Raw genomic sequence first — 25,811 nt, 5'->3', positions numbered from 1 at the left:
TGGCTCTGGCGGATCCTGGCTGGCTGGCTCTGGCGGATCCTGGCTGGCTGGCTCTGGCGGCTCCTGGCTGGCTGGCTCTGGCGGCTCCTGGCTGGTTGGCTCTGGCGGCCCCTGGCTGGCTGGCTCTGGCGGCTCCTGGCTGGACGGCTCTGGCGGCTCCTGGCTGGACGGCTCTGGCGGCTCCTGGCTGGACGGCTCTGGCTGGTCCTGGCTGGACGGCTCTGGCTGGTTCTGGCTGGACGGTTCTGGCGGCTCGGGACAGACGGACAGCGCTGGGCAGGCAGACAGTTCAGACAGCGCTGGGCAGGCAGACAGTTCAGACAGCGCTGGGCAGGCAGACAGCCCAGACAGCGCTGGGAAGGCAGGCAGTTCAGACTCAGGCTGCGCTGGAGAGGAGGAAGGCTCTGACAACGCTGGACAGGTGGGAGCAGCTGGAGAGAGAACCCGGAGAGACAGCCTGGTGCGGGGGGCTGCCACCGGAGGACTGGTACGTGGAGGTGTCACCGGGTATACCGGACCGTGAAGGAGGACACGCGCTCTTGAGCACCGAGCCTCCCCAACCCTACCAGGTTGAATGGTCCCCGTAGCCCTGCCAGTGCGGCGAGGTGGAATAGCCCGCACTGGGCTATGCTGGCGAACCGGGGACACCATCTGTAAGGCTGGTGCCATGTACGCCGGCCCGAGGAGACGTACTGGAGGCCAGATATGTTGGGCCGGCTTCATGGCACCCAGCTCGATGCCCAACCTAGCCCTACCAGTGCGGCGAGGTGGAATAGCCCGCACTGGGCTAAGCACGCATACTGGGGACACCGTGCGCTTTACCGCATAACACGGTGTCTGACCAGTACGACGCCCTCTCACTCCACGGTAAGCACGGGGAGTTGGCTCAGGTATCCTACCCGGCTTTGCCACACTCCGCGTGTTCCCCCCCCCCCCCCCCAAGATTTTTTTGGGTCTGACTCTCGGGCTCCCAACCGCGTCGCCGCACTGCCTCCTCATACCAGCGCCTCTCTGCCTTCGCTGCCTCCAACTCCGCCTTGGGACGGCGATATTCCCCTGGCTGAACCCAGGGTCCTTTGCCGTCCAGGATCTCCTCCCAAGTCCACGAGTCCTGTGTCCTCGATCTCTGCTGCTGCTGCTGTCTGTTCCCACTCTGCTTGATCCTTTTGGGGTGGGTGTTTCTGTAACGGCTATCGTCATATTCTTCCTCCTCCTCGGACGAGGAGAGGCGAGACGGATCGGACCAATACGCAGAGTGGTTAGGGTTCATAATGATTTATTATAACGAAACTGAAACTGACTTACAAAACAAATACACGAAGTGCATAAACCGATACAGTACCGTGTGGTGCAACAAACACAGACACGGAAACAAACACCCACAAACACACGTGAAACCCAGGCTGCCTAAGTATGATTCTCAATCAGGGACAACGATTGACAGCTGTCTCTGATTGAGAATCATACCCGGCCGAACACAAACATCCCAACATAGAAAATCAAACATAGACAAACCCACCCCACTCACGCCCTGACCAACTAAATAAATACAAGAAAAAGGAAAACAGGTCAGGAACGTGACAAAACCAATCCTTCCACTTAAATAGTATGCCAGCATGTTGCCCATAGAACTGTTTAGAGGGACCTCCTGTGGTGCTACTCCATAGAACTGTTTAGAGGGACCTCCTGTGATGCTACTCCATAGAACTGTTTAGAGGGACCTCCTGTGGTGCTACTCCATAGAACTGTTTAGAGGGACCTCCTGTGGTGCTACTCCATAGAACTGTTTAGAGGGACCTCCTGTGGTGCTACTCCATAGAACTGTTTAGAGGGACCTCCTGTGATGCTACTCCATAGAACTGTTTAGAGGGACCTCCTGTGGTGCTACTCCATAGAACTGTTTAGAGGGATCTCCTGTGGTGCTACTCCATAGAACTGTTTAGAGGGACCTCCTGTGGTGCTACTCCATAGAACTGTTTAGAGGGACCTCCTGTGATGCTACTCCATAGAACTGTTTAGAGGGACCTCCTGTGATGCTACTCCATAGAACTGTTTAGAGGGACCTCCTGTGGTGCTACTCCATAGAACTGTTTAGAGGGACCTCCTGTGGTGCTACTCCATAGAACTGTTTAGAGGGACCTCCTGTGGTGCTACTCCATAGAACTGTTTAGAGGGACCTCCTGTGGTGCTACTCCATAGAACTGTTTAGAGGGACCTCCTGTGGTGCTACTCCATAGAACTGTTTAGAGGGACCTCCTGTGGTGCTACTCCATAGAACTGTTTAGAGGGACCACCTGTGGTGCTACTCCATAGAACTGTTTAGAGGGACCTCCTGTGGTGCTACTCCATAGAACTGTTTAGAGGGACCTCCTGTGGTGCTACTCCATAGAACTGTTTAGAGGGACCTCCTGTGGTGCTACTCCATAGAACTGTTTAGAGGGACCTCCTGTGGTGCTTCTCCATAGAACTGTTTAGAGGGACCTCCTGTGGTGCTACTCCATAGAACTGTTTAGAGGGGTCTCCTGTGGTGCTACTCCATAGAACTGTTTAGAGGGACCTCCTGTGGTGCTACTCCATAGAACTGTTTAGAGGGACCTCATGTGGTGCTACTCCATAGAACTGTTTAGAGGGACCTCCTGTGGTGCTACTCCATAGAACTGTTTAGAGGGACCTCCTGTGGTGCTACTCCATAGAACTGTTTAGAGGGACCTCCTGTGGTGCTACTCCATAGAACTGTTTAGAGGGACCTCCTGTGGTGCTACTCCATAGAACTGTTTAGAGGGACCTCCTGTGGTGCTACTCCATAGAACTGTTTAGAGGGACCTCCTGTGGTGCTACTCCATAGAACTGTTTAGAGGGACCTCCTCTGCTGTTACTCCATAGAACTGTTTAGAGGGACCTCCTGTGGTGCATCTCCATAGTACTGTTTAGAGGGACCTCCTGTGGTGCTACTCCATAGAACTGTTTAGAGGGACCTCATGTGGTGCTACTCCATAGAACTGTTTAGAGGGACCTCCTGTGGTGCTACTCCATAGAACTGTTTAGAGGGACCTCCTGTGGTGCTACTCCATAGAACTGTTTAGAGGGACCTCCTGTGGTGCTACTCCATAGAACTGTTTAGAGGGACCTCCTGTGGTGCTACTCCATAGAACTGTTTAGAGGGACCTCCTGTGGTGCTACTCCATAGAACTGTTTAGAGGGACCTCCTGTGGTGCTACTCCATAGAACTGTTTAGAGGGACCTCCTGTGGTGCTACTCCATAGAACTGTTTAGAGGGACCTCCTGTGGTGCTTCTCCATAGAACTGTTTAGAGGGACCTCCTGTGGTGCTACTCCATAGAACTGTTTAGAGGGACCTCCTGTGGTGCTACTCCATAGAACTGTTTAGAGGGACCTCCTGTGGTGCTACTCCATAGAACTGTTTAGAGGGACCTCCTGTGGTGCTACTCCATAGAACTGTTTAGAGGGACCTCCTGTGATGCCACTCCATAGAACTGTTTAGAGGGGTCTCCTGTGATGCCATTCCATAGAACTGTTTAGAGGGGCCTCCTTTGACGCCATTCCATAGAACTGTTTGGAGGGGCCTCCTGTGATGCTACTCCATAGAACTGTTTAGAGGGACCTCCTGTGGTGCTACTCCATAGAACTGTTTAGAGGGATCTCCTGTGGTGCTACTCCATAGAACTGTTTAGAGGGACCTCCTGTGGTGCTACTCCATAGAACTGTTTAGAGGGACCTCCTGTGATGCTACTCCATAGAACTGTTTAGAGGGACCTCCTGTGATGCTACTCCATAGAACTGTTTAGAGGGACCTCCTGTGGTGCTACTCCATAGAACTGTTTAGAGGGACCTCCTGTGGTGCTACTCCATAGAACTGTTTAGAGGGACCTCCTGTGGTGCTACTCCATAGAACTGTTTAGAGGGACCTCCTGTGGTGCTACTCCATAGAACTGTTTAGAGGGACCTCCTGTGGTGCTACTCCATAGAACTGTTTAGAGGGACCTCCTGTGGTGCTACTCCATAGAACTGTTTAGAGGGACCACCTGTGGTGCTACTCCATAGAACTGTTTAGAGGGACCTCCTGTGGTGCTACTCCATAGAACTGTTTAGAGGGACCTCCTGTGGTGCTACTCCATAGAACTGTTTAGAGGGACCTCCTGTGGTGCTACTCCATAGAACTGTTTAGAGGGACCTCCTGTGGTGCTTCTCCATAGAACTGTTTAGAGGGACCTCCTGTGGTGCTACTCCATAGAACTGTTTAGAGGGGTCTCCTGTGGTGCTACTCCATAGAACTGTTTAGAGGGACCTCCTGTGGTGCTACTCCATAGAACTGTTTAGAGGGACCTCATGTGGTGCTACTCCATAGAACTGTTTAGAGGGACCTCCTGTGGTGCTACTCCATAGAACTGTTTAGAGGGACCTCCTGTGGTGCTACTCCATAGAACTGTTTAGAGGGACCTCCTGTGGTGCTACTCCATAGAACTGTTTAGAGGGACCTCCTGTGGTGCTACTCCATAGAACTGTTTAGAGGGACCTCCTGTGGTGCTACTCCATAGAACTGTTTAGAGGGACCTCCTGTGGTGCTACTCCATAGAACTGTTTAGAGGGACCTCCTCTGCTGTTACTCCATAGAACTGTTTAGAGGGACCTCCTGTGGTGCATCTCCATAGTACTGTTTAGAGGGACCTCCTGTGGTGCTACTCCATAGAACTGTTTAGAGGGACCTCATGTGGTGCTACTCCATAGAACTGTTTAGAGGGACCTCCTGTGGTGCTACTCCATAGAACTGTTTAGAGGGACCTCCTGTGGTGCTACTCCATAGAACTGTTTAGAGGGACCTCCTGTGGTGCTACTCCATAGAACTGTTTAGAGGGACCTCCTGTGGTGCTACTCCATAGAACTGTTTAGAGGGACCTCCTGTGGTGCTACTCCATAGAACTGTTTAGAGGGACCTCCTGTGGTGCTACTCCATAGAACTGTTTAGAGGGACCTCCTGTGGTGCTACTCCATAGAACTGTTTAGAGGGACCTCCTGTGGTGCTTCTCCATAGAACTGTTTAGAGGGACCTCCTGTGGTGCTACTCCATAGAACTGTTTAGAGGGACCTCCTGTGGTGCTACTCCATAGAACTGTTTAGAGGGACCTCCTGTGGTGCTACTCCATAGAACTGTTTAGAGGGACCTCCTGTGGTGCTACTCCATAGAACTGTTTAGAGGGACCTCCTGTGGTGCTACTCCATAGAACTATTTAGAGGGACCTCCTATGGTGCTACTCCATAGAACTATTTAGAGGGGTCTCCTGTGGTGCTACTCCATAGAACTGTTTAGAGGGACCTCCTGTGGTGCTACTCCATAGAACTATTTAGAGGGACCTCCTGTGGTGCTACTCCATAGAACTATTTAGAGGGGTCTCCTGTGGTGCTACTCCATAGAACTGTTTAGAGGGACCTCCTGTGGTGCCACTCCATAGAACTATTTAGAGGGGTCTCCTGTGGTGCTACTCCATAGAACTATTTAGAGGGATCTCCTGTGGTGCTACTCCATAGAACTGTTTAGAGGGGCCTCCTGTGGTGCTACTCCATATAACTGTTTAGAGGGGCCTCCTGTGATGCCACTCCATAGAACTGTTTAGAGGGGTCTCCTGTGATGCCATTCCATAGAACTGTTTAGAGGGGCCTCCTTTGACGCCATTCCATAGAACTGTTTGGAGGGGCCTCCTGTGATGCCATTCCATAGAACTGTTTAGAGGGGCCTCCTGTGATGTCATTCCATAGAACTGTTTAGAGGGGCCTCCTGTGATGTCATTCCATAGAACTGTTTAGAGGGGCCTCCTGTGGTGCCACTCCCAATAATGCAGTAATCTCTCCAGTATAGAGAAAACATCAAAAATTGATATCCAGAAATCTGTCAATTTCGGGCATGTCCAAAACATGTGTAATAAAGTAGCAGGAGCCTGTTTACATCGGTCACAAGTGGGATCTATTTCTGGTCTAATCTTGGATCATTTTGACCAATGGGGCTGGCTAAGATTGTTGACAACATGTAAACTATTCTTCATCTCCAATGTTTATTGAAAACATAAATACGTTTATACAATGAGCACTTGTTGTCTCTCAAATACATTGTTACAGTTGTTGGTTAGCTAGCTGGCAAATGTTTTGCCATATTAGCATAGATGTGGCAACAGTCAAAACACCTAAAAAAACAAGACACGGTATCAAGAGCAAGTTAAAACTAGCTGAAACGAGCCACTTACGATTCACCACAAGGCAGCTTATTGTCATTGTTGCTAGCTATCAGGCAACAACTTCTGCCCCTGCCCCAACTTCTGCCCCATTGAAGCGTGCACATCGTTTTCGTGACGTTGTCAGCTAACCTTATATCGACACAGGGCTAGACCCAGATGCAGACACAGGAGGCAGATGGTTCGAGTCTCTGATGTTTATTGAAATAAAAGGGGCAGGCAATAGGCAGGTCAGGGACAGGCAGAAGTTCATAAACCAGGTTAGAGTCTGAAAGTTACAGTGGGGGCAGGCAGGCTCGAGATCAAGGCAGGGTGAACGGTCAGGCAGGCGGGCTCAGTGTCAGGGCAGGCAGAATGGGTCACAACCGGGAGGGCTAGAGAAACAGAGACTAGGAAAACAGGCGCACGGAAAAACATGCTGGTAAGCTTGACAAGACAGGACAAACTGGCAACAGACAAACAAAGAACACAGGTATAAATACACTAGGGATAATGAGGAAGATGGGCAACACCTGGAGGGGGGTGGAGACAAGCACAAAGACAGGTGAAACAGATCAGGGTGTGCCAAACCTGGCTATAGAGATATCCGTAGGCCTACGCTACTGCTTTATTAAAACTAAACATATTCATTAAAATAACCAGTCACACTTTACTGTAATTTTTTCCCCAAATGCATGTACTACAGTTACATATGAAGACAGGCTACTGTGTAATGACACATTATTGTGTGTGTGTGTGTGTGTGTGTGTGTGTGTGTGTGTGTGTGTGTGTGTGTGTGTGTGTGTGTGTGTGTGTGTGTGTGTGTGTGTGTGTGTGTGTGTGTGTGTGTGTGTGTGTCTGTGTATCATAAAGTTTAGCTTGACATGATTCACGGCCACCAACTTGCTATATCCTGTTTTCTAAAAGTGACCATGAGATGACTGCAGGGAAGGCTATACAGTATGCCTCTCCCTCTCATTTGCTTCCATCCACCTATTACAAAAGGAGCAAAATATGCAGATAACTTCATTCTTGAGAGGTATAAGAGGCCACCTCCTATTCTGGGCCTCATAAAGAGGAACCTTCAACAGCTCACATACAGAACTTCTGCCTCAAAGGACCACTCATTGAAGCATGAATAAAAAAGGCATGTAAAGACAGTGGAGTGATCAGAAGATGATTAGTGGGTAAGACTTTGTTTCGGGTGTTGTTGTATATTTACGTATTTGTCTAAGTTGACAGGATTGACTATCAGGAGCAGGGAATATAGGCCTATATGACAACTTAGAAAAGTATTTTGTTATGTAATTCTATTGACACTAAAGGACTAGGGTGGGGATTCAGTACAAGGCTCAAGTGTAAATTGCCTTTAAATTACCTTTACTGTAAATTATCAACTCAACTACATTGCTATGCAATCGGGAAAATGCAATGTTAATAAAATATTAGTGTTATTACAGTGTCATACGTGTTAACAGTAATATTAACAAAACTAAATATTAGACTAAGTATCTAAGGGAATATCTAAACACTGCCTTGTTGAATCGACTACAGTCAAGGTACCAGTAGGTGGAAAATAATGTTAATTTGTATTCTGATGAAAATATCCCTTTAAAGTTAGTATTATGTGTATGTTTCAAACTTATATGTATTTGAGCTCAAGCAGTAGAAAATGTGCCGGTACTCAGCTCTGGTGAGCTCCTACACAAGTCAAGCACTATGAATTTTGACAGTGAAACTACATTTTTACTTTCAGATATACAGTGCCTCTAGAAAGTCTACAACCCCCTTGGATTTCTTCAAATTGTATTGCATCACAAAGTGGGATTAAAATGGATTTGTTTGACATTTTTTTTGTCAATGAGCTACACTAAAAAAACACTGAAAAAAAAATTGTTTTTTTTTTAAAAGATTCATGAAAATTTTATAACAAAAATATTGTAGTTTCATAAGTGGGGGGGAGCTAGATACATAAAATGCTTTTATTTCTAAATGGAAAAACACATACAGTGCATTCAGAAAGTATTCAGACCCCTTGACTTTTCCACATTTTGTTACATTTCATCCTTGTTCTAAATTGATAAAAACTTTTTTTTACTGTGTGTAGATTGATGAGGGAAAAAACACATTTAATCAATTTTAGAATAATACCCCATAATGACAAAGCAAAAACAGTTGTTTTTTTGTGTGCAAATGTATTACAAATAAATAACGGAAATAACACATTTACATATGTACTCAGACCATTTACTCAGTACTTTGTTAAACCGCCGCCTCAAGTCTTCTTGGGTATGACGCTACAAGCTTGGCACACCTGTATTTGGGGAGTTTCTCCCATTCTTCTCTACAGATCCTCTCAAGTTCTGTCATGTTGGATGGGGAGCGTCGCTGCACAGCTATTTTCAGGTCTCTCCTGCGCTCTTGAGCAGGTTTTCATCAAATATCTCTCTGTACTTTGCGCCGTTCATTTTTCCCTCTATTCTGACTAGTCTCCCAGTCCCTGCCGCAGCATGATGCTGCCACCACCGTGCTTCACCGTAGGTATGGTGCCAGGTTTCCTCCAGACGTGACGCTTGGCATTCTGGCCAAAGAGTTCAATCTTGGTTTCATCAGACCAGAGAATCTGGTCTCTCCTTAAGGTGCCTTTTGGTCAAACTCCAAGCAGGCTGTCGTGTGCCTTTTACTGTGGAGTGGCTTACATCTGGCCGCTCTACCATAAAAGCCTGATTAGTGGAGTGCCGCAGAGATGGTTTCCCTTCTGGAAGGTTCTCCCATCTCCACAGAGGAACTCTGGAGCTCTGTCAGAGTGACCATCGGGTTCTTGGTCACCTCTCTGACCAAGGCCCTTCTCCCCCGATTACCAGGCGGCCAGCTCTAGGAAGAGTCTTGGTGGTTCCAAACTTCTGTAATTAAAGAATGATGAAGACCACTGTGTTCTTGGGGACCTTCAATGCTGCAGAAATGTATTGGTACCCTTCCCCAAATCTGTGCCTTGACACAATCCTGTCTCAGAGCTCTACGGACAATTCCTTTGACCTCATGGCTTGGTCATTGCTTTGACATGCACTGTCAACTGTGGGACCTTATATAGACAGGCGTGTGCCTTTCCAAATCATGTCCAATCAATTGAATTTCCCACAAGTGGAATCCAATCAAGTTGTGGAAACATCTCAAGGATGATCAATGGAAACAGGATGCATCTGAGCTCAATTTCGAGTCTCATAGCAAAGAGTCTGAATACTTAAGTAAATAAGGTATTTCTGTTTTTATATTTAATACATTTTAGCTTTGTCATTATGGGGTATTGTGATGTCATTATGGGGTATTGTGATGTCCTTATGGGGTATTGTGTGTAGATTGATGAGGATTTTTTTTTATTTGATTAATTTTAGAATAAGGCTGTAACGTAACAAAATGTGGAAAAAGTGAAGGGGTCTGAATACTTTCTGAATGCACCGTACATATCATGATGTCTGTATGTGCTGTTCAAGGAGTAAAATCTGATTGGTTGATTGGTTTGTTAATTCACACTAGTTCAACTAATCTGCCATTAGTGGAAGGTCGCCAATCTAATTGTTTCTGAAAATAATCCCTTTCTGATATCTGTATTTAAATGTTTTAATGTTTTATTTTAAGTAGTCCCTTATTGCTGTCTGTATTAAAATACAGTATTAGTAATCACCCCCAAATGATAGTCAACTTTTTTAGTTCCACAAATAATATTTGGAACCATAGTTATTGTTAAAGCTGTCGCTTTCCTCATCCTCAGATGAGGTGAGGAGAGAAGGATCTTCTGACCAAAATGCGGGTTCAGGGAAATATGCCATCTTTATTATATATTTGACAGCCACGAAACAAAACAAAACACTTTCAAAACTACAAAATAACAAAACGACGTAGAACGGAACCTGAACATAAACTCACATACATAAACGTAAACTCACGGACAGGAACGTTACATCGAAACACACGAACAGCCAAACAGTCCTGTAAGTGAAAAACACATCGACAACGACGAAAGACATCACAGGAGACAATCACCCACAAACAAACAGTGAGAATGCCCTACCTAAATATGACTCTTAATTAGAGGCAAACGCAAACCACCTGCCTCTAATCAAGAGCCATACCAGGCAAACCAAAACCAACATAGAAACAGATAACATAGACTGCCCACCCAAAACACATGCCCTGACCATAAACACATAAAAACAACATAAAACAGGTCAGGACTGTTACAGTACCCCCCCCCTCAAGGTGCGCACGCCGGGCGCACCAGCACAAAGTCCAGGGGAGGGTCTGGGTGGGCAGTTGACCACGGTGGTGGCTCCGGCTCAGGACGCTCTCCCCACACCACCATAGTCACTCCCCTCTTCTGTCTACCCCTACTAATGACCACCCTAACACTACCCTCCCCTAAATAAACGGCCAGCACCGGAACAAGGGGCAGCACCGGGACAAGGGGCAGCACCGGGACAAGGGGTAGCACCGGGACAAGGGGCAGCACCGGAACAAGGGGCAGCACCAGGATAAGGACCAGCACCGGAATAAGGGGCAGCACCGGGACAAGGGGCAGCACCGGGACAAGGGGCAGCACCGGGACAAGGGGCAGCACCGGGACAAGGGGCAGCACCGGGACAAGGGGCAGCACCGGGACAAGGGGCAGCACCGGGACAAGGGGCAGCACCGGGACAAGGGGCAGCACCGGGACAAGGGGCAGCACCGGGACAAGGGGCAGCACCGGGACAAGGGGCAGATCCCGGCTGAAGGACTCTGGCAGGTCCTGTTTAGACGGCTCTGGCAGGTCCTGACTGGACGGCTCTGGCAGGTCCATGCAGGCTGACGGCTCTCGACGCTCATGGCAGACTGACAGCTCTCTACGCTCATGACAGGCTGACGGCTCTCTACGCTCATGGCAGGCTGACGGCTCTCGACGCTCATGGCAGACTGACGGCTCTCGACGCTCATGGCAAGCTGACGGCTCTCAACGCTCATGGCAAGCTGACGGCTCTGGCTGCTCATGGCTCTCTGACGGCTCTGGCTGCTCATGGCTCTCTGACGGCTCTGGCTGCTCATGGCTCTCTGACGGCTCTGGCTGCTCATGGCTCTCTGACGGCTCTGGCTGCTCATGGCTCTCTGACGGCTCTGGCTGCTCATGGCTCTCTGACGGCTCTGGCTGCTCATGGCTCTCTGACGGCTCTGGCTGCTCATGGCTCGCTGGCGGCTCTGGCAGATCCTGTCTGGTTGGCGGCTCTGGCAGATCCTGTCTGGTTGGCGGCTCTGGCAGATCCTGTCTGGTTGGCGGCTCTGGCAGATCCTGTCTGGTTGGCGGCTCTGGCAGATCCTGTCTGGTTGGCGGCTCTGGCAGATCCTGTCTGGTTGGCGGCTCTGGCAGATCCTGTCTGGCGGGCGGCTCTAGCGGCTCCTGTCTGGCTGACGGCTCTAGCGGCTCCTGTCTGGCGGATGGCTCTGTAGGCTCATGGCAGACGGGCGGCTTTGCAGGCTCATGGCAGACGGGCGGCTTTGCAGGCTCCTGACAGACGGATGACTCAGATGGCGCTGGGGAGACGGATGGCTCAGATGGCGCTGGGGAGACGGATGGCTCAGATGACGCTGGGGAGACGGATGGCTCAGATGGCGCTGGGAAGACGGATGGCTCAGATGGCGCTGGGAAGACAGATGGCTCAGATGGCGCTGGGAAGACGGATGGCTCAGATGGCGCTGGGGAGACGGATAGCTCTGTAGGGAGGAGAAGGAGAGACAGCCTGGTGCGTGGTCTAGGCACCGGCTGCGCTGGAGAGGAGGAAACAGCAGGAGAGAGAACCCGGAGAGACAGCCTGGTACGGGGGGCTGCCACCGGAGGACTGGTACATGGAGGTGGCACCGGGTCTACCGGACCGTGAAGGAGGACACGTGCTCTTGAGCACCGACCCTCCCCAACCCCACCAGGTTGAATGGACCCCGTAGCCCTGCCAGTGCGGCGAGGTGGAATAGCCCGCACTGGGCCATGCAGGCGAACCGGGGACACCACCTGTAAGGCTGGTGCCATGTACACCGGCCCGAGGAGACGTACTGGAGACCAGATACGTTGGGCCGGCTTCATGGCACTCGGCTCGATGCCCAACCTAGCCCTCCCAGTGCGGCAAGGTGGAATAGCCCGCACTGGGCTAAGCACGCGTACTGGGGACACCGTGCGCTCTACCGCATAACACGGTCTCTTACCAGTACGACGCCTTCTACCTCCACGGTAAGCACGGGGAGTTTGCTCGGGTATCCTACCCGGCTTTGCCACACTCCTCGTGTGCCCCCCCCCCAAGAAATTTTTTGGTCTTACTACTACTCACTCCCAACCGCGTCGTCGCGCTGCCTCCTCATACCAGCGCCGCTCAGCCTTCGCTGCTTCCAATTCCTCCTTTGGACGGCGATATTCCCCTGGTTGAGCCCAAGGTCCTCTACCGTCCAAGATCTCCTCCCAAGTCCAGAAGTTCCTGTTGCTCCGTCGAGCATTCCCATACCGCTTGGTCACTGTTTGTTGGTGGGTGATTCTGTTACGGCTGTCGCTCTCCTCATCCTCAGATGAGGTGAGGAGAGAAGGATCTTCTGACCAAAATGCGGGTTCAGGGAAATATGCCATCTTTATTATATATTTGACAGCCACGAAACAAAACAAAACACTTTCAAAACTACAAAATAACAAAACGACGTAGAACGGAACCTGAACATAAACTCACATACATAAACGTAAACTCACGGACAGGAACGTTACATCGAAACACACGAACAGCCAAACAGTCCCGTAAGTGAAAAACACATCGACAACGACGAAAGACATCACAGGAGACAATCACCCACAAACAAACAGTGAGAATGCCCTACCTAAATATGACTCTTAATTAGAGGCAAACGCAAACCACCTGCCTCTAATCAAGAGCCATACCAGGCAAACCAAAACCAACATAGAAACAGATAACATAGACTGCCCACCCAAAACACATGCCCTGACCATAAACACATAAAAACAACATAAAACAGGTCAGGACTGTTACAGTTATCTAAAATGTGCTCACAACAATGCTTCCTCATGTTGTACAGTAAATAACAAACCACAGCAGTGATGCAGGTGTTTTCTTGCGAACGTATCCGAAAAGGAAGATGGGTCTCTAATGAAATATTCAACATGGTGGAGGAATGTTGGTGACCTGCAACACAACACAAGTCCCACAGGGAAACTACTGGGGTAGATTGCTGAGAACACCAACAAATATATATTTTTAGATAGGCCTAATCATATCTCCATCTTTAGAGGCATTAGGAAAAACCATCTGAATCATTTAGTTTCACTAAGAAACAAGGAAATAGTGAATGGGTTGATCGATGTCTTCATCAAATGTAGTATGCTATTCTAAGCTCTAGTATATTCTCTATCAACATTCAAGTATCAATGAAGTATGGTTGGATTTATAAAATGTCAATAGCCAGTAATGAAATGAGAATCCATTCTTGGTAACAGGAAAGCGCAAAAAAAATATTACTATTTAAAATTATTTAGCAAATTAAGGAGAAGATTTATGAAATGGAGATGTATTGCACATATCATTTGATTTGATTTGAAATAGATCCTTTCCTCCTCATACAGTAGGTCTGTCTGAGACATCATGGAGGGTAATAACAGACAACAGATAGAAAGATCACGAGAAATATCCGAAGAAATATCCCCAGAGACGTCTCGTATGATGGTTCCGGCAACCCAACCACGCTCCTCAATGTTCTCCTGCTGTTTGTGGATGGCATCTGATGAACCTGTAGACGTCCCAGCTTGTAATGTAACACAAGGTTAGAAGAGAATGGTTTATCACTACACATTCAATCTAACGAACTCTACCTCCTTCCCAAAATGCTCTGTCTCTGAATAGCCTGTTTCTCCCCTCAGACTGTATTGTGAAGCCGCCCAGCAGACAGTCTCATGTCAACAACCCAGACACCAGCGAACACATAATACGGTAGGGAGATTGGGGATAGTGGGGACACCATTTGGTGAAAATGACTCATGAAGGGAGTTTTGGAGGAAAACGTTTTGGGTGATGGGGGTGGCACAGTCCTCTCAAAGTACATTTTCCTATTACTGGTAGCTATGTTATAACTTGTTATAACTTTTTTTTTTAAACCATGATTTATTTCCGTTTTGTTCTGCAGATTGGAGAATACTGAGCTGCACATGTTGCCGGCTGGTGCCAAGAGGTCGAACAACACCCTACAGCCAGGGCAGCCAGGGCCCTCTAATACGAAGAAGGATAAAGGAGGGGACCAAGATGGAAGGAACAAGCTCAACCAGGGGTCCAGTCAGGTGAGCCAACAACAGTGTCATTGTAATAGAAAAACATCTGGGCTCAAATCTATGAAATACAGTGAGAGGTCAATGAGCTTCAGAGTTGAAATCTGTCCTCTCCAAGGGATTCTGCAGATTTCTAACAGTGACTAAAAGTACGATCATTTTCTAACCTTACATGGTTTGTTTTTGTTGTTTCTCCTGACAAACCCAGAAGCAGAACCAGGATCAAAAGATCAAGTTTTTGATCAATGTGCCCATGTGGGTCCCACTACCTGACAACAACCGACCACTGGAGCAAATCCAGTCGCAGGTTCAAAGGTTACTGAAGTTGTTGGAGGATACAGGCTTTAAGGAGGAAGATGAGGAGCTCCTGAAAGACGTGGCCATCATCATTGGCCTCAATGGCAAAGAATCTCCTGACCTCAGGAAGCAGCTAGCAGTGCTGATGAACGTGAAGGAGAATACGGTATTGAAGTTTAAAAAGATTTCATTTACCTGGGGACCCAAAGGTGACATTAAATATGTAGACAGCATAAATAAAAATAAAGGTATACCATATACGGATATCAGAGAATATCTAAAAGATCATGAAGAAACTAAAGAGCTTGTTAGAGAGTTGAGAGGACAGGATCCTGACGCTCTGATCTATTTCAGTTTCATTGACGCTGATACTGTAGACTTTAACCAAGTGTACAGCTCTTATTTAGAGATAGTCAGAAAGCACTCTAACACTCACTCTGGCATCCCACCAACGGTGATGTCAACAGGCTATGAGTTTCCTGAGGGGGATTTCAAGAGGCCAAGCCAGGTTGACAGAGCGATTCGAATTGAGACAGCAAAACACTTTCCTCTCGGCACATACTATCCAGAGCCCAACTTCTGTGTTTTACTCCTAAAGGGGGAGGACACACTAACAGAGAGCTTTCTTGGAAAAGGCAAAACAATGGAGTCGCCAAAATGTATCAAAAAAGTTAAGGACCGTGAAAGATTCACAGCAGTCTTTACCGCTGACAATCCCATAATTACCACTGTTCCAGCAAGGTGTAAAATAAATAATGATGGCCTGACAACTGCTCAATCACATTATAATCCTAGGGTTTGGGCAACAAGTGCATACATCCATGGTGAGATAAAGAGTGAACTAAAGGGCCAAGGAAGTTCTGGTAAAACAAGAGGATTCTTGATGGAACTGTTGACTTGTCCAGATGAGAAATTTGAGGACAAGTGTAAAGAACTTCCTGTGGTGAATAATGATGCTTTTCTGAGCCTGTGTAAGGCAGCTGGCAAGGTCCGAGAATACAGAAAGAAAGTGAGTGAGGATGAGAACCAACAGGATAAGAGCAGGCCGGCAGAGAGCAGAGCAAAACAACCAGAGATGTAACGGATACGTATTCATGGCAGCTCTAAAGCCTAGACTTATGTTGACATAAAAATCTGTAGCATTACTTTTTTACGACTTTTGTTATTTTGCCGTAATGTATTGAGATACTGTTTGTACCCTGGGGACATTTATTTTGAAAGCGATAGTATTCCCAGAGGCACCTTTGAGAGAGTGTGGAGAAAAAGACACAGAGTGGATATTGATGACTGCTTGGTTGTATCTCTTGGTCCAGAAAAATTCAACTACACGTAATAGTTTTCCATTGTAGCCCGTGTTTTATTTTGACTGCCAATCCACAAGTCCTCTGTTGGAGGTAGTGTTAAATATCTACAAGCAGAAATAAGGGTGATACAAATCTATCCAATCCAGAATGAGAATGTCATTTCCGAACAAGACATAAACTCAAATGTTGCTAAATGACCTGGATGAATCTCTAGTCATACACAACTACGGCTGTAACCGTTTGTGCCAGAATACTCAGACATCAGCTTTCATGGTGTAAAGGTGAGGAGTGTTATACAGTATAAAACAATTAGGAATGAGGGGTATAATAAGTTAGTCAGGAAACAAAGGTTAAATCACTTACAGTTACAAGTGCCATGGAATTTTAGTGACCACAGTCAGGACATCTGTTTAATGTCCCATCTGAAAGGCTGCACCTGACGCAGGGCAATGTCCCTGTCATTATCCCTGGGCATTGGGAACTCCTTAGACCAGAGGGAAGAGTGCCCCCTACTGGCCCTACAACACCACTTCCAGCCTACTGTATACATATTTGTTGTGTCCGATATAATTGCTCCATTCAATCCATAGCACTAAAGAGCTGCGCTATAGTGTGATTGAAATGTAAAGGTAATTTCCGATTGAGTCGATATATGCAGCGTTTATCGTGAATGCAGTCTCCGCAAATGTGGGAACATGGCTTTTAAGTTGAAATGGCTGTTTTCCATTTAAACATGCATGTAGGGTAGATAGGGTTTGATGGAAGAGTAGAGAAACTTGTCTGACTGTGTATGAGGATGAGGAGTAGCAAGGATCGGACCAATGTGCAGCGTGGTAAGTGTTCGTCATTTTATTAAACTGAACTGAACACTACAAAGTAAAAAAAAAGAAGAACAACCGAAACAGTTCCGTCTGGAAACTAATACTAAGACAGAAAACAATCACCCACAACACACAATGAAAAACAGGCTACCTAATTATGGCTCCCAATCAGAGACAATGATAGACAGCTGCCTCTGATTGGGGACCACACCAGGCCAAACATAGAAAACCAACAACCTAGAAAAAAGAACATAGACTGCCCACCCTAACTCACGCCCTGACCAAACTAAAATAGAGACACAGAAAAGGAACTAAGGTCAGGACATGACAGACTGTGACTGCATGACTGCCCTTCAGGCTGTGATGATTCATATGAACTTTATCACTGAATACTATGTTGCAAACCTTTTAGTTTTAATCATAATTAATATTTATAAAGCGTTGTTGATATAATACAGTGATATATAGCAGGAATGGAAAACACCTTTTACTTTGAACTAATCATAATGCCTGGCCAGAACTAACCATTTTATAAAACTATATAAAGCTATGCTATGTAATGGTAAGATGTGTCCTTGCCAAGTCCTTCTATACTAACAATGTGTACCTACACTGTCAATTTATAACCATCACATGTATTAACTATCATTATAACTATCACATGTATGTACTATCATTATAACCATCACATGTATGTTTTATCATTATAACCATCACATGTATGTTCTATCATTATAAATATCACATGTATGTTCTATCATTATAAATATCACATGTATGTTCTATCATTATAAATATCACATGTATGTTCTATCATTATAAATATCACATGTATGTTCTATCATTAGAATCATCACATGTATGTTCTATCATTAGAATCATCACATGTATGTTCTATCATTATAACCATCACATGTATGTTTTATCATTATAAATATCACATGTATGTTCTATCAATATAACTATCACATGTATGTTCTATCATTATAAATATCACATGTATGTTCTAACTATCATTATAACAATCACATGTATGTTCTATCATTATAACTATCACATGTACGTTCTGTCATTATAACTATCACATGTATGTTCTAACTATCATAACTATCACATGTATGTTTTATCATTATAACTATCACATGTATGTTATATCATTATAACTATCACATGTATGTTCTATCATTATAACTATCACATGTATGTTCTATCATTATAACCCTCACATGTATGTTCTATCATTATAAATATCACATGTATGTTCTAACTATCATTAGAACCATCACATGTATGTTCTATCATTATAACTATCACACGTACGTTCTGTCATTATAACGATCACATGTATGTTCTAACTATCATAACTATCACATGTATGTTCTAACTATCATAACTATCACATGTATGTTTTATCATTAGAACCATCACATGTATGTTATAACTAACATTATAACTATCACATGTATGTTCTAACTATCATTATAACCATCACATGTATGTTATAACTAACATTATAACCATCACATGTATGTTATAACTATCATTATAATTATCACATGCATGTTCTAACTAACATTATAACCATCACATGTATGTTATAACTATTATTATAACCATCACATATATGTTCTAACTATCATTATAACCATCACATATATGTTCTAACTATCATTATAACTATCACATATATGTTCTAACTATCATTATAACCATCACATATATGTTATAACTATTATTATAACCATCACATATATGTTCTAACTATCATTATAACCATCACATATATGTTCTAACTATCATTATAACTATCACATATATGTTCTAACTATCATTGTAACTATCACATATATGTTATAACTATCATTGTAACTATCACATGTATGTTCTAACTATAATTTTAACCATCACATGTATGTTCTAACTATTATTATAACCATCACATATATGTTCTAACTATTATTGTAACTATCACATGTATGTTCTAACTATCATTGTAACTATCACATGTATGTTCTAACTATCATTTTAACCATCACATGTATGTTATAACTATCATTATAACTATCACATGTATGTTATAACTATGTCATGACGTTGCCTGCGTGGGTATAGCAAACCCCATCCCCCTCTCCCTGCCTCTCCCTTTCCACCACAACCCATGCGGTGATCACAGAGAGATGTCGTAAATTCCTGAGAATCTCCCCACCACAAACAGTATTAAGACAGAGGGTAAACTTTCAGGACAAAGGAATTCTCTTCCACCTCACAGAACGTGAGGTACGAACATATTTCATGTTCCTGCCAAAGTAGGAAATATTGGTGAAGATCCTAGCTATTAACATGTCCATTTGTCCCCATGTGGGAAACTCAGGAGAGACTGTGGGACCACATTACCATACCGCTGTTTATATAATAACCTCAGATATGAGGTTTACACCTGTTTGTTGTATAAAATGAATGAGTGAGTATGATACTGTTTGTATAATTGTGTAATATGATTTTGGACTGTTTAATTAAGAAAAATACAAATACCTTTTTGATTTGAACTAAATCCAAGGACCGCCCTGAGCCCAGTATGGGTCAGAGACCATGGGACCACCCCTCTCTGCTATCTGAATAAAACCCAACTCCTAAGAAATTACCATTATGACCATGTTTCTCTCAATCACGAGAGGACAAAGGTTGCAGACCAGCTTACCTCGATAACGAGAGGGCCAAGGTTTGAGACCAGACTGCTGAATCTTTTAACCATCCCACGTGGTTAAAACTCTTATACGAATCATAACAAGTCTTTGATATTGACTTCTAGTCTGCAGCTAGGAATTCGGTATCATTGAACGCGAAGAAAGACAACCGCCGAAACATCCATTCTATAACGAATGTCACTGAACTCTCCACAATAAGATCAAAACGACACACACACTGAACGTAACTATATATATATATTGATTGCAATTGTTCCCGAATGAGTGAGCGTTCATGTGTAAGGATTAGCATGTCAATTGTTATAGTTATGGACTCTGTAGTGAATTATTAGTCGAATGCAACTTTCCCTTTTGTCTAACAGCCGCCATGCCGGTTCAGCCCACTAGGGTATATTGCTCCAATCATTTAATGTAACTATTTTAAGTTTGTTTGTTTGTTTATGCATTTCTGTGAATTAATTAGTTAGTAATAAATAAATGATTTAAGACAATTGATGTATGGATGACTCATAGTGAAGACTGGGTTCGTGCAGATCAACGATTTACGACGTTTGGAATGAGACTGACGAGGTAGAGTAAATAAATCATTAATTAGAAGACTATTGATCAGATATGAAAATATTTGAAAGGTTATATTGGGAAATTATAACTTTGTAATCTAATAACTTTCCCTGGTGCCCTCGAATTCATAGTTAATTAGTTACGTTATTACTCAAGTGATAGCGTAAGCCCTAATTACAGGAATATATGATAAAAACTATAAGTCTTCAATTTAACGATAGCAAAGACACGACAACTATCATTATAACTATCACATGTATGTTCTAACTATCATTATAACGAACACATGTATGTTCTAACTAACATTATAACCATCACATGTATGTCTAACTATCATTATAACCATCACATATATGTTCTAACTATCATTATAACTATCACATATATGTTCTAAATAACATTATAACCATCACATGTATGTTCTAACTAACATTATAACCATCACATGTATGTTCTAACTAACATTATAACTATCACATGTATGTTCTAACTATCATTATAACCATCACATGTATGTTATAACTATCATTACAACTATCACATGTGTGTTCTAACTATCATTATAACTATCACATATATGTTCTAACTATCATTATAACTATCACATATATGCTCTAACTATTATTATAACTATCACATATATGTTCTAACTAACATTATAACTATCACATATATGTTCTAACTAACATTATAACCATCACATATATGTTCTAACTATCATTATAACCATCACATGTTATGATCAGTAATCACATAATAAAGTTTTGACATTTGATTTGATGATTTCACTATATTTTCAGTTTTTTCCTGCCTCATAATAAACAAATCCAATGTAGAAACACTTAATTGATAACCCCCATCAGATGCACTCTCACTGTTAAACACACATCAGAGTTCAAATTTTACTCAGATGGTCAACCTGCAGGAAGGAATGGGGCCAAGAGAAGACTTGACTATTCAAGTACATTTTTCAAATATTTTATTTTATTTTTTGTCTGAAATTACAGCAATATATTCATAAATACCTAATTACTACATTCAACAAATAATATATTACATTACAGTGAATTCAAACAAGTACATTTTAAAATCAGAGTTTCACAGCATCTAGAGTCTAGACATCCTCCATAGAGCCAGGGGGCTATTGCGTGTGCTTGGTAGAGTAAGGAGGCTCTGGGGAAGGGCCTAGCGTCCTCCCGCTAACTCATTGGCTGCTTAACTCAGTGGTAGCGCTTGCTGTCTGATTGACAGATGGTGCTCCTATCGTAGCTCTGCTCTGGTCTGTAAACATGGTTCCGCCTCCTTAACAGGTTAGGTTGTTCCTCTGAAAACTCACCAGAAGTGAAACATAAAGGGATGTAGGGACCAGACCTGCAGCCAACCTCCCCTCCCTGCCATCTCATATCCACAGCATCAAACTGGAGTTCAAACAGAACCCCTTTAGGACTACATACTCAAAGCCTTGTCAAGTCTGACTGAGCACTACAATACCCACGCTGCATTGCGATCTATTCTGCCAGACGTCCTCTTGTAAGGCTAAACGTTTTATTTTACAAAACTACAGGCCAGACACTCCCACAGAAGGAAGGTATGGGAATAGAGAGACTGGGGAACAGGGGTACTGAGGCACAGGAGACAGCTATGGCCAGCAGCAAGGTGGACTGATGTAGGCATGAAAACACACACTATAGATGCACAGTGCAGAGCAGGACAAGGATTCATATACTTGGCAAAAGAGAACCTTTCATTGACTTTGGATTTGAGGGCCCTCAAGTGGAGAAAAAAATCGTCCATTATCCAATTGTTGGCAAGGGCTTTGACATTATGATACGTGGGATCAATGTAGTAATATAACACGTTTTGAAGTGGGCTGGCCATTTCAATTCAGGGAGTTATCTTAATTGCTCTATTTTGAGGTTTAAAAAAGTCTCATGATATTTTGTGTAAGGGAGGGCTACTTTTTGGCACTATTTCCTTTTATGGCAAACACAAAGGAGAAGAATCTAGCAAGATCTCCCTCGGTGCATTGTCACATGGTACTGTCTGCATTGTTTCCTCTCTCTAGGTTTAGTGATGTGAATGTCTCATAATGGGTGTTGTGTCCCTTGTGCTTAATGATAAGGTCCAGAGAGATTGGTCTAGTTATCAGACAACAGTTCTACTAAGGGCTCATCCCTGGACTAGGGGCTGAAGGGGAATATATGAGAGAGAGAGAGAGAGCGAGAGAGAGAGCGAGAGAGAGCAAGAGAGAGACAGAGAGAGAGACAGAGAGAGGGACAGAGAGACAGAGACAGAGAGAGAGAGACTAACTGTAGCGGTCACTTACTCTTTCCCATGGGTAACTACTCACACAGGGAGAGTGGTAAAACATGCTGTTCCTGACAGGAGGGGTTTTGTGTGGGTGTTCTGACAGAGTACATGGATCTGGGAGGCCTGTGGGGCCTGGAGTTAGGTCTTACCCCCATCTCAGTAAGCCTTACGGGGCCTGGAGGCCAGGGGAGGGAGGGATGTGGCTGGAGCTCAGGCTGCTGCTAAGGCTGCACACATGGCTGGGTCAAAGGAGGAGAGGAGAAGAGGAGAGCATGTTCTCTCTCTCCTTTTCTCCCTCAATCTATACCTCCGAACAGGGCAGTCCTGACCAGCAGCAGAACAAACACTAAAAGCAAAGCTTTCTGTTTCAACCAAAAAAGCATGAACATATAAAAAAATGGCAGGCTTATTTTCTTCTTCTTAAAAGAACAATGATTAAAGTAATAAAAACATACAAAATTATTTTTAGTCTTAATATTATTTACAATACAAGGCTGAAGCACCTTTTAAATTCTTATTCTCATCTCGAAATAAAACATTTCCTTTATTCATTCCAAAATGTGCATTTTGTAAGTTCTTTCCTAATTTGAACAGTTCTTTGTCGTAACACAGTACCACCAGGTAGTTCTTCAGGTCTTTCTCTTTAAGTGCATTTCAAGTTTGAAAGCTGGCCTGACCTGCCGCCAGGAGAGATGCTGGGAGGTTCAGTCCTGTCCGATTGGCCAGAGGTAGGGGCATTGGATTGGTGGAATATGGCGCCCTGTCACGTGACCACACCCATTCCATGGCTGAGCTGCTCTCCGATTGCAGGATTGTCTCTGTGGGCGTGGCTGTGAGGGGAGTCCAGGATGGGTCTGGGATAGCAATGTAAGAGAGTAACTGGTGCCTGATGAAGAGAATGGTGTGAGTCTGTGCCTCTTTGTATGTTTGTGTGTGTTGACCATGCCGTCCTAGAGCTTTGCCCCATGTGTGACGTGCCCGTTGCACCCTCTGACCCCAGGGTTAGCACAGACCACTGGCTGGTGGCACCGTCCCTGGCAGGCTGGCAGCAGCCCCAGTCAGTGCTTTACTGCTTGGCCCTGCTGCCCCATCCATCTATCAATTAATCCATTGTCCCTCTCCTGTGGAGCTGTCCATTCCTCTCTCCTGTGGAGCTGTCCATCCCTCTCTCCTGTGGAGCTGTCCATCCCTCTCTCCTGTGGAGCTGTCCATCCCTCTCTCCTGTGGAGCTGTCCATCCCTCTCTCCTGTGGAGCTGTCCATTCCTCTCTCCTGTGGAGCTGTCCATCCCTCTCTCCTGTGGAGCTGTCCATCCCTCTCTCCTGTGGAGCTGTCCATCCCTCTCTCCTGTGGAGCTGTCCATCCCTCTCTCCTGTGGAGCTGTCCATTCCTCTCTCCTGTGGAGCTGTCCATTCCTCTCTCCTGTGGAGCTGTCCATTCCTCTCTCCTGTGGAGCTGTCCATTCCTCTCTCCTGTGGAGCTGTCCATTCCTCTCTCCTGTGGAGCTGTCCATCTGGGTCCAGATCCAGGCTGGGTCATAAAAATAAACTCTGTTTGGGCGGGGAGGGAAGGGGCAGGGCCTGGGGGGTCAGTGGAGCTGTCACCTGGGGGGGTAACCCTTGTAGTGCCCTCCCCTGGCCCAATGGGGCTGCGGCAGCGTCAGACACTTCCTGAAGTGCTCCAACTCAGCCTGTAACTTCTCCCTCTCCACCGCCAGCTTCTGTCTCTGAGACATCAACTCCTATAGAGAGAAGAAGGTAGTAGAGTCAATAAAACCACATTAACAAAAATGTAACAACTCCATAAAGAGAAAGTAACAAAAACACATGCACACACACACACACACACACACACACACACACACACACACACACACACACACACACACACACACACACACACACACACACACACACACACACACACACACACACACACACACAAACTGATTAAAATAGAAAGGATATTTTCTCCAAAGATTTGAAGGAAGCTCAGTGATGATAGATGTAGCAGACAGGGTCTTACCCCCATGCTGTGTGAGAGCTGCTCTGCTGTCAGGCTCAGGTTGTAGTGCTGGTTCTCCAGTCTCCGACACTGGCTCTGCAGCACCTGGCGCTCCACACCTTGCTCTGGAGGAGGGAGGGAGGACCGAAGGCAGGGGAAGAGAAGGAGGGGAGTGGAGAAGGAGAGGAGGGAGGCAGAGGAGGAGAGGGAGAGAGGAAGGAGAAGAGAATAACAGTGAGCCTGAGGGGATATGACCTGGGTTCTCATTAGCATCCATGCTAACACTCCCTACCTGTCTCTCCCCATGTACCAATAACCAGAGAGCAGCACACAGCTAGAGCTACAGCAGACCATACTGCCACAGGCAAGCAGCACACCGCACACAACTCACTACACAAGACTCATTACAGATAGTGTGTGTATGTATGTTTGACTGTTTACATCCTATTTGTTGGACCAACGAGAGTAGTACAAAACGATAAATGCCACCCTCTAGTGTTGGGAATACGCTACGACTACTCTTAACCAAAGTCAAACATGTTCATTGGTCTCTAGATTTCAACCATAATTGAACCATTCCAAAACCAAGGACATTAGACATTAACGGTCCAATGCTGCCATTTTTACCTCAATATCAAATCATTTCTGGGTAAAAATTATGTACCTTATTGTGATTGTTTTCAATTAAAATGGTCAACAACAAAAAATATTAGCTTCTTAGCAAATAGCAATTTCTCAAGCAAGAATTTTACTAGGAGTGTCTGGGGGTATTTGTTCTAAGTGGGGAGGGAGAACTGAAAACTATATTTTATTGGCAGAGAGGTTCGGAACTCTCTTTCTTATTGGTCTATTAACTAAATCCCTACCTGGTGTCGTCACCAGGCAGGGCAAAACTTCACCCCACTAAAACAGCCCCCAAAATAATAATAACAATAATAATATATATTTTTATTAAATTACAGGCTGAAATTACGTTTTGACTGCACTGGGCCTTTAAATAAACATAGACAAGTGACTGACTGCTTACCTTCAATGTATTCCTGATAGGCTTCAAAGATCGCTTCAATCCCCTGCCACCTTGGTACTGGGGCCTCATCTTCCTCCTCTTCCTCCTCTTCTTCTGAGTCCTCTGGTGCAGACTGCTCCTCCCTCACTCCTGGGGGCTCTCGGTGGGGGTGCGGGGGGCAGTGCTGCCCATTGGGCTGGGAGTGCGGGTGTGAGTGAGGGTGTTGGATGGAGTGTGCGTGCGGGTGTGTGT

At 45.1% G+C, this 25,811-nt stretch overlaps 2 protein-coding genes across 2 annotated transcripts in view; both read right to left on the bottom strand.

Annotated features, from left to right (window-relative positions):
* LOC129854181 (cytochrome c oxidase subunit 4 isoform 1, mitochondrial-like) overlaps nt 1–25,811 on the bottom strand; it is a 230,642-nt gene that overhangs the window by 38,199 nt on the left and 166,632 nt on the right. The window lies entirely within an intron of this gene.
* LOC129852906 (genetic suppressor element 1-like) overlaps nt 21,203–25,811 on the bottom strand; it is a 27,771-nt gene continuing 23,162 nt past the window's right edge. The window contains exons 7-9 of the mRNA XM_055918510.1: nt 25,581–25,811; nt 24,575–24,678; nt 21,203–24,290 (exon numbers count right to left, since the gene is read on the bottom strand). The exon at nt 25,581–25,811 is cut by the window's right edge and continues 114 nt beyond it. Of these exons, the coding sequence (XP_055774485.1) occupies nt 24,150–24,290; nt 24,575–24,678; nt 25,581–25,811 (476 nt within the window). The 3' untranslated portion in view covers nt 21,203–24,149. The remainder of the gene's footprint in view (nt 24,291–24,574; nt 24,679–25,580) is intronic.

The sequence above is a fragment of the Salvelinus fontinalis genome, chromosome 4, assembly GCF_029448725.1.
Source record: "Salvelinus fontinalis isolate EN_2023a chromosome 4, ASM2944872v1, whole genome shotgun sequence".
Classification (NCBI taxonomy): Eukaryota; Metazoa; Chordata; class Actinopteri; order Salmoniformes; family Salmonidae; genus Salvelinus; species Salvelinus fontinalis.
The sequence above is the reverse complement of the archived record's forward strand: the minus strand, read 5'-3'. Positions and strand labels throughout refer to the sequence as shown.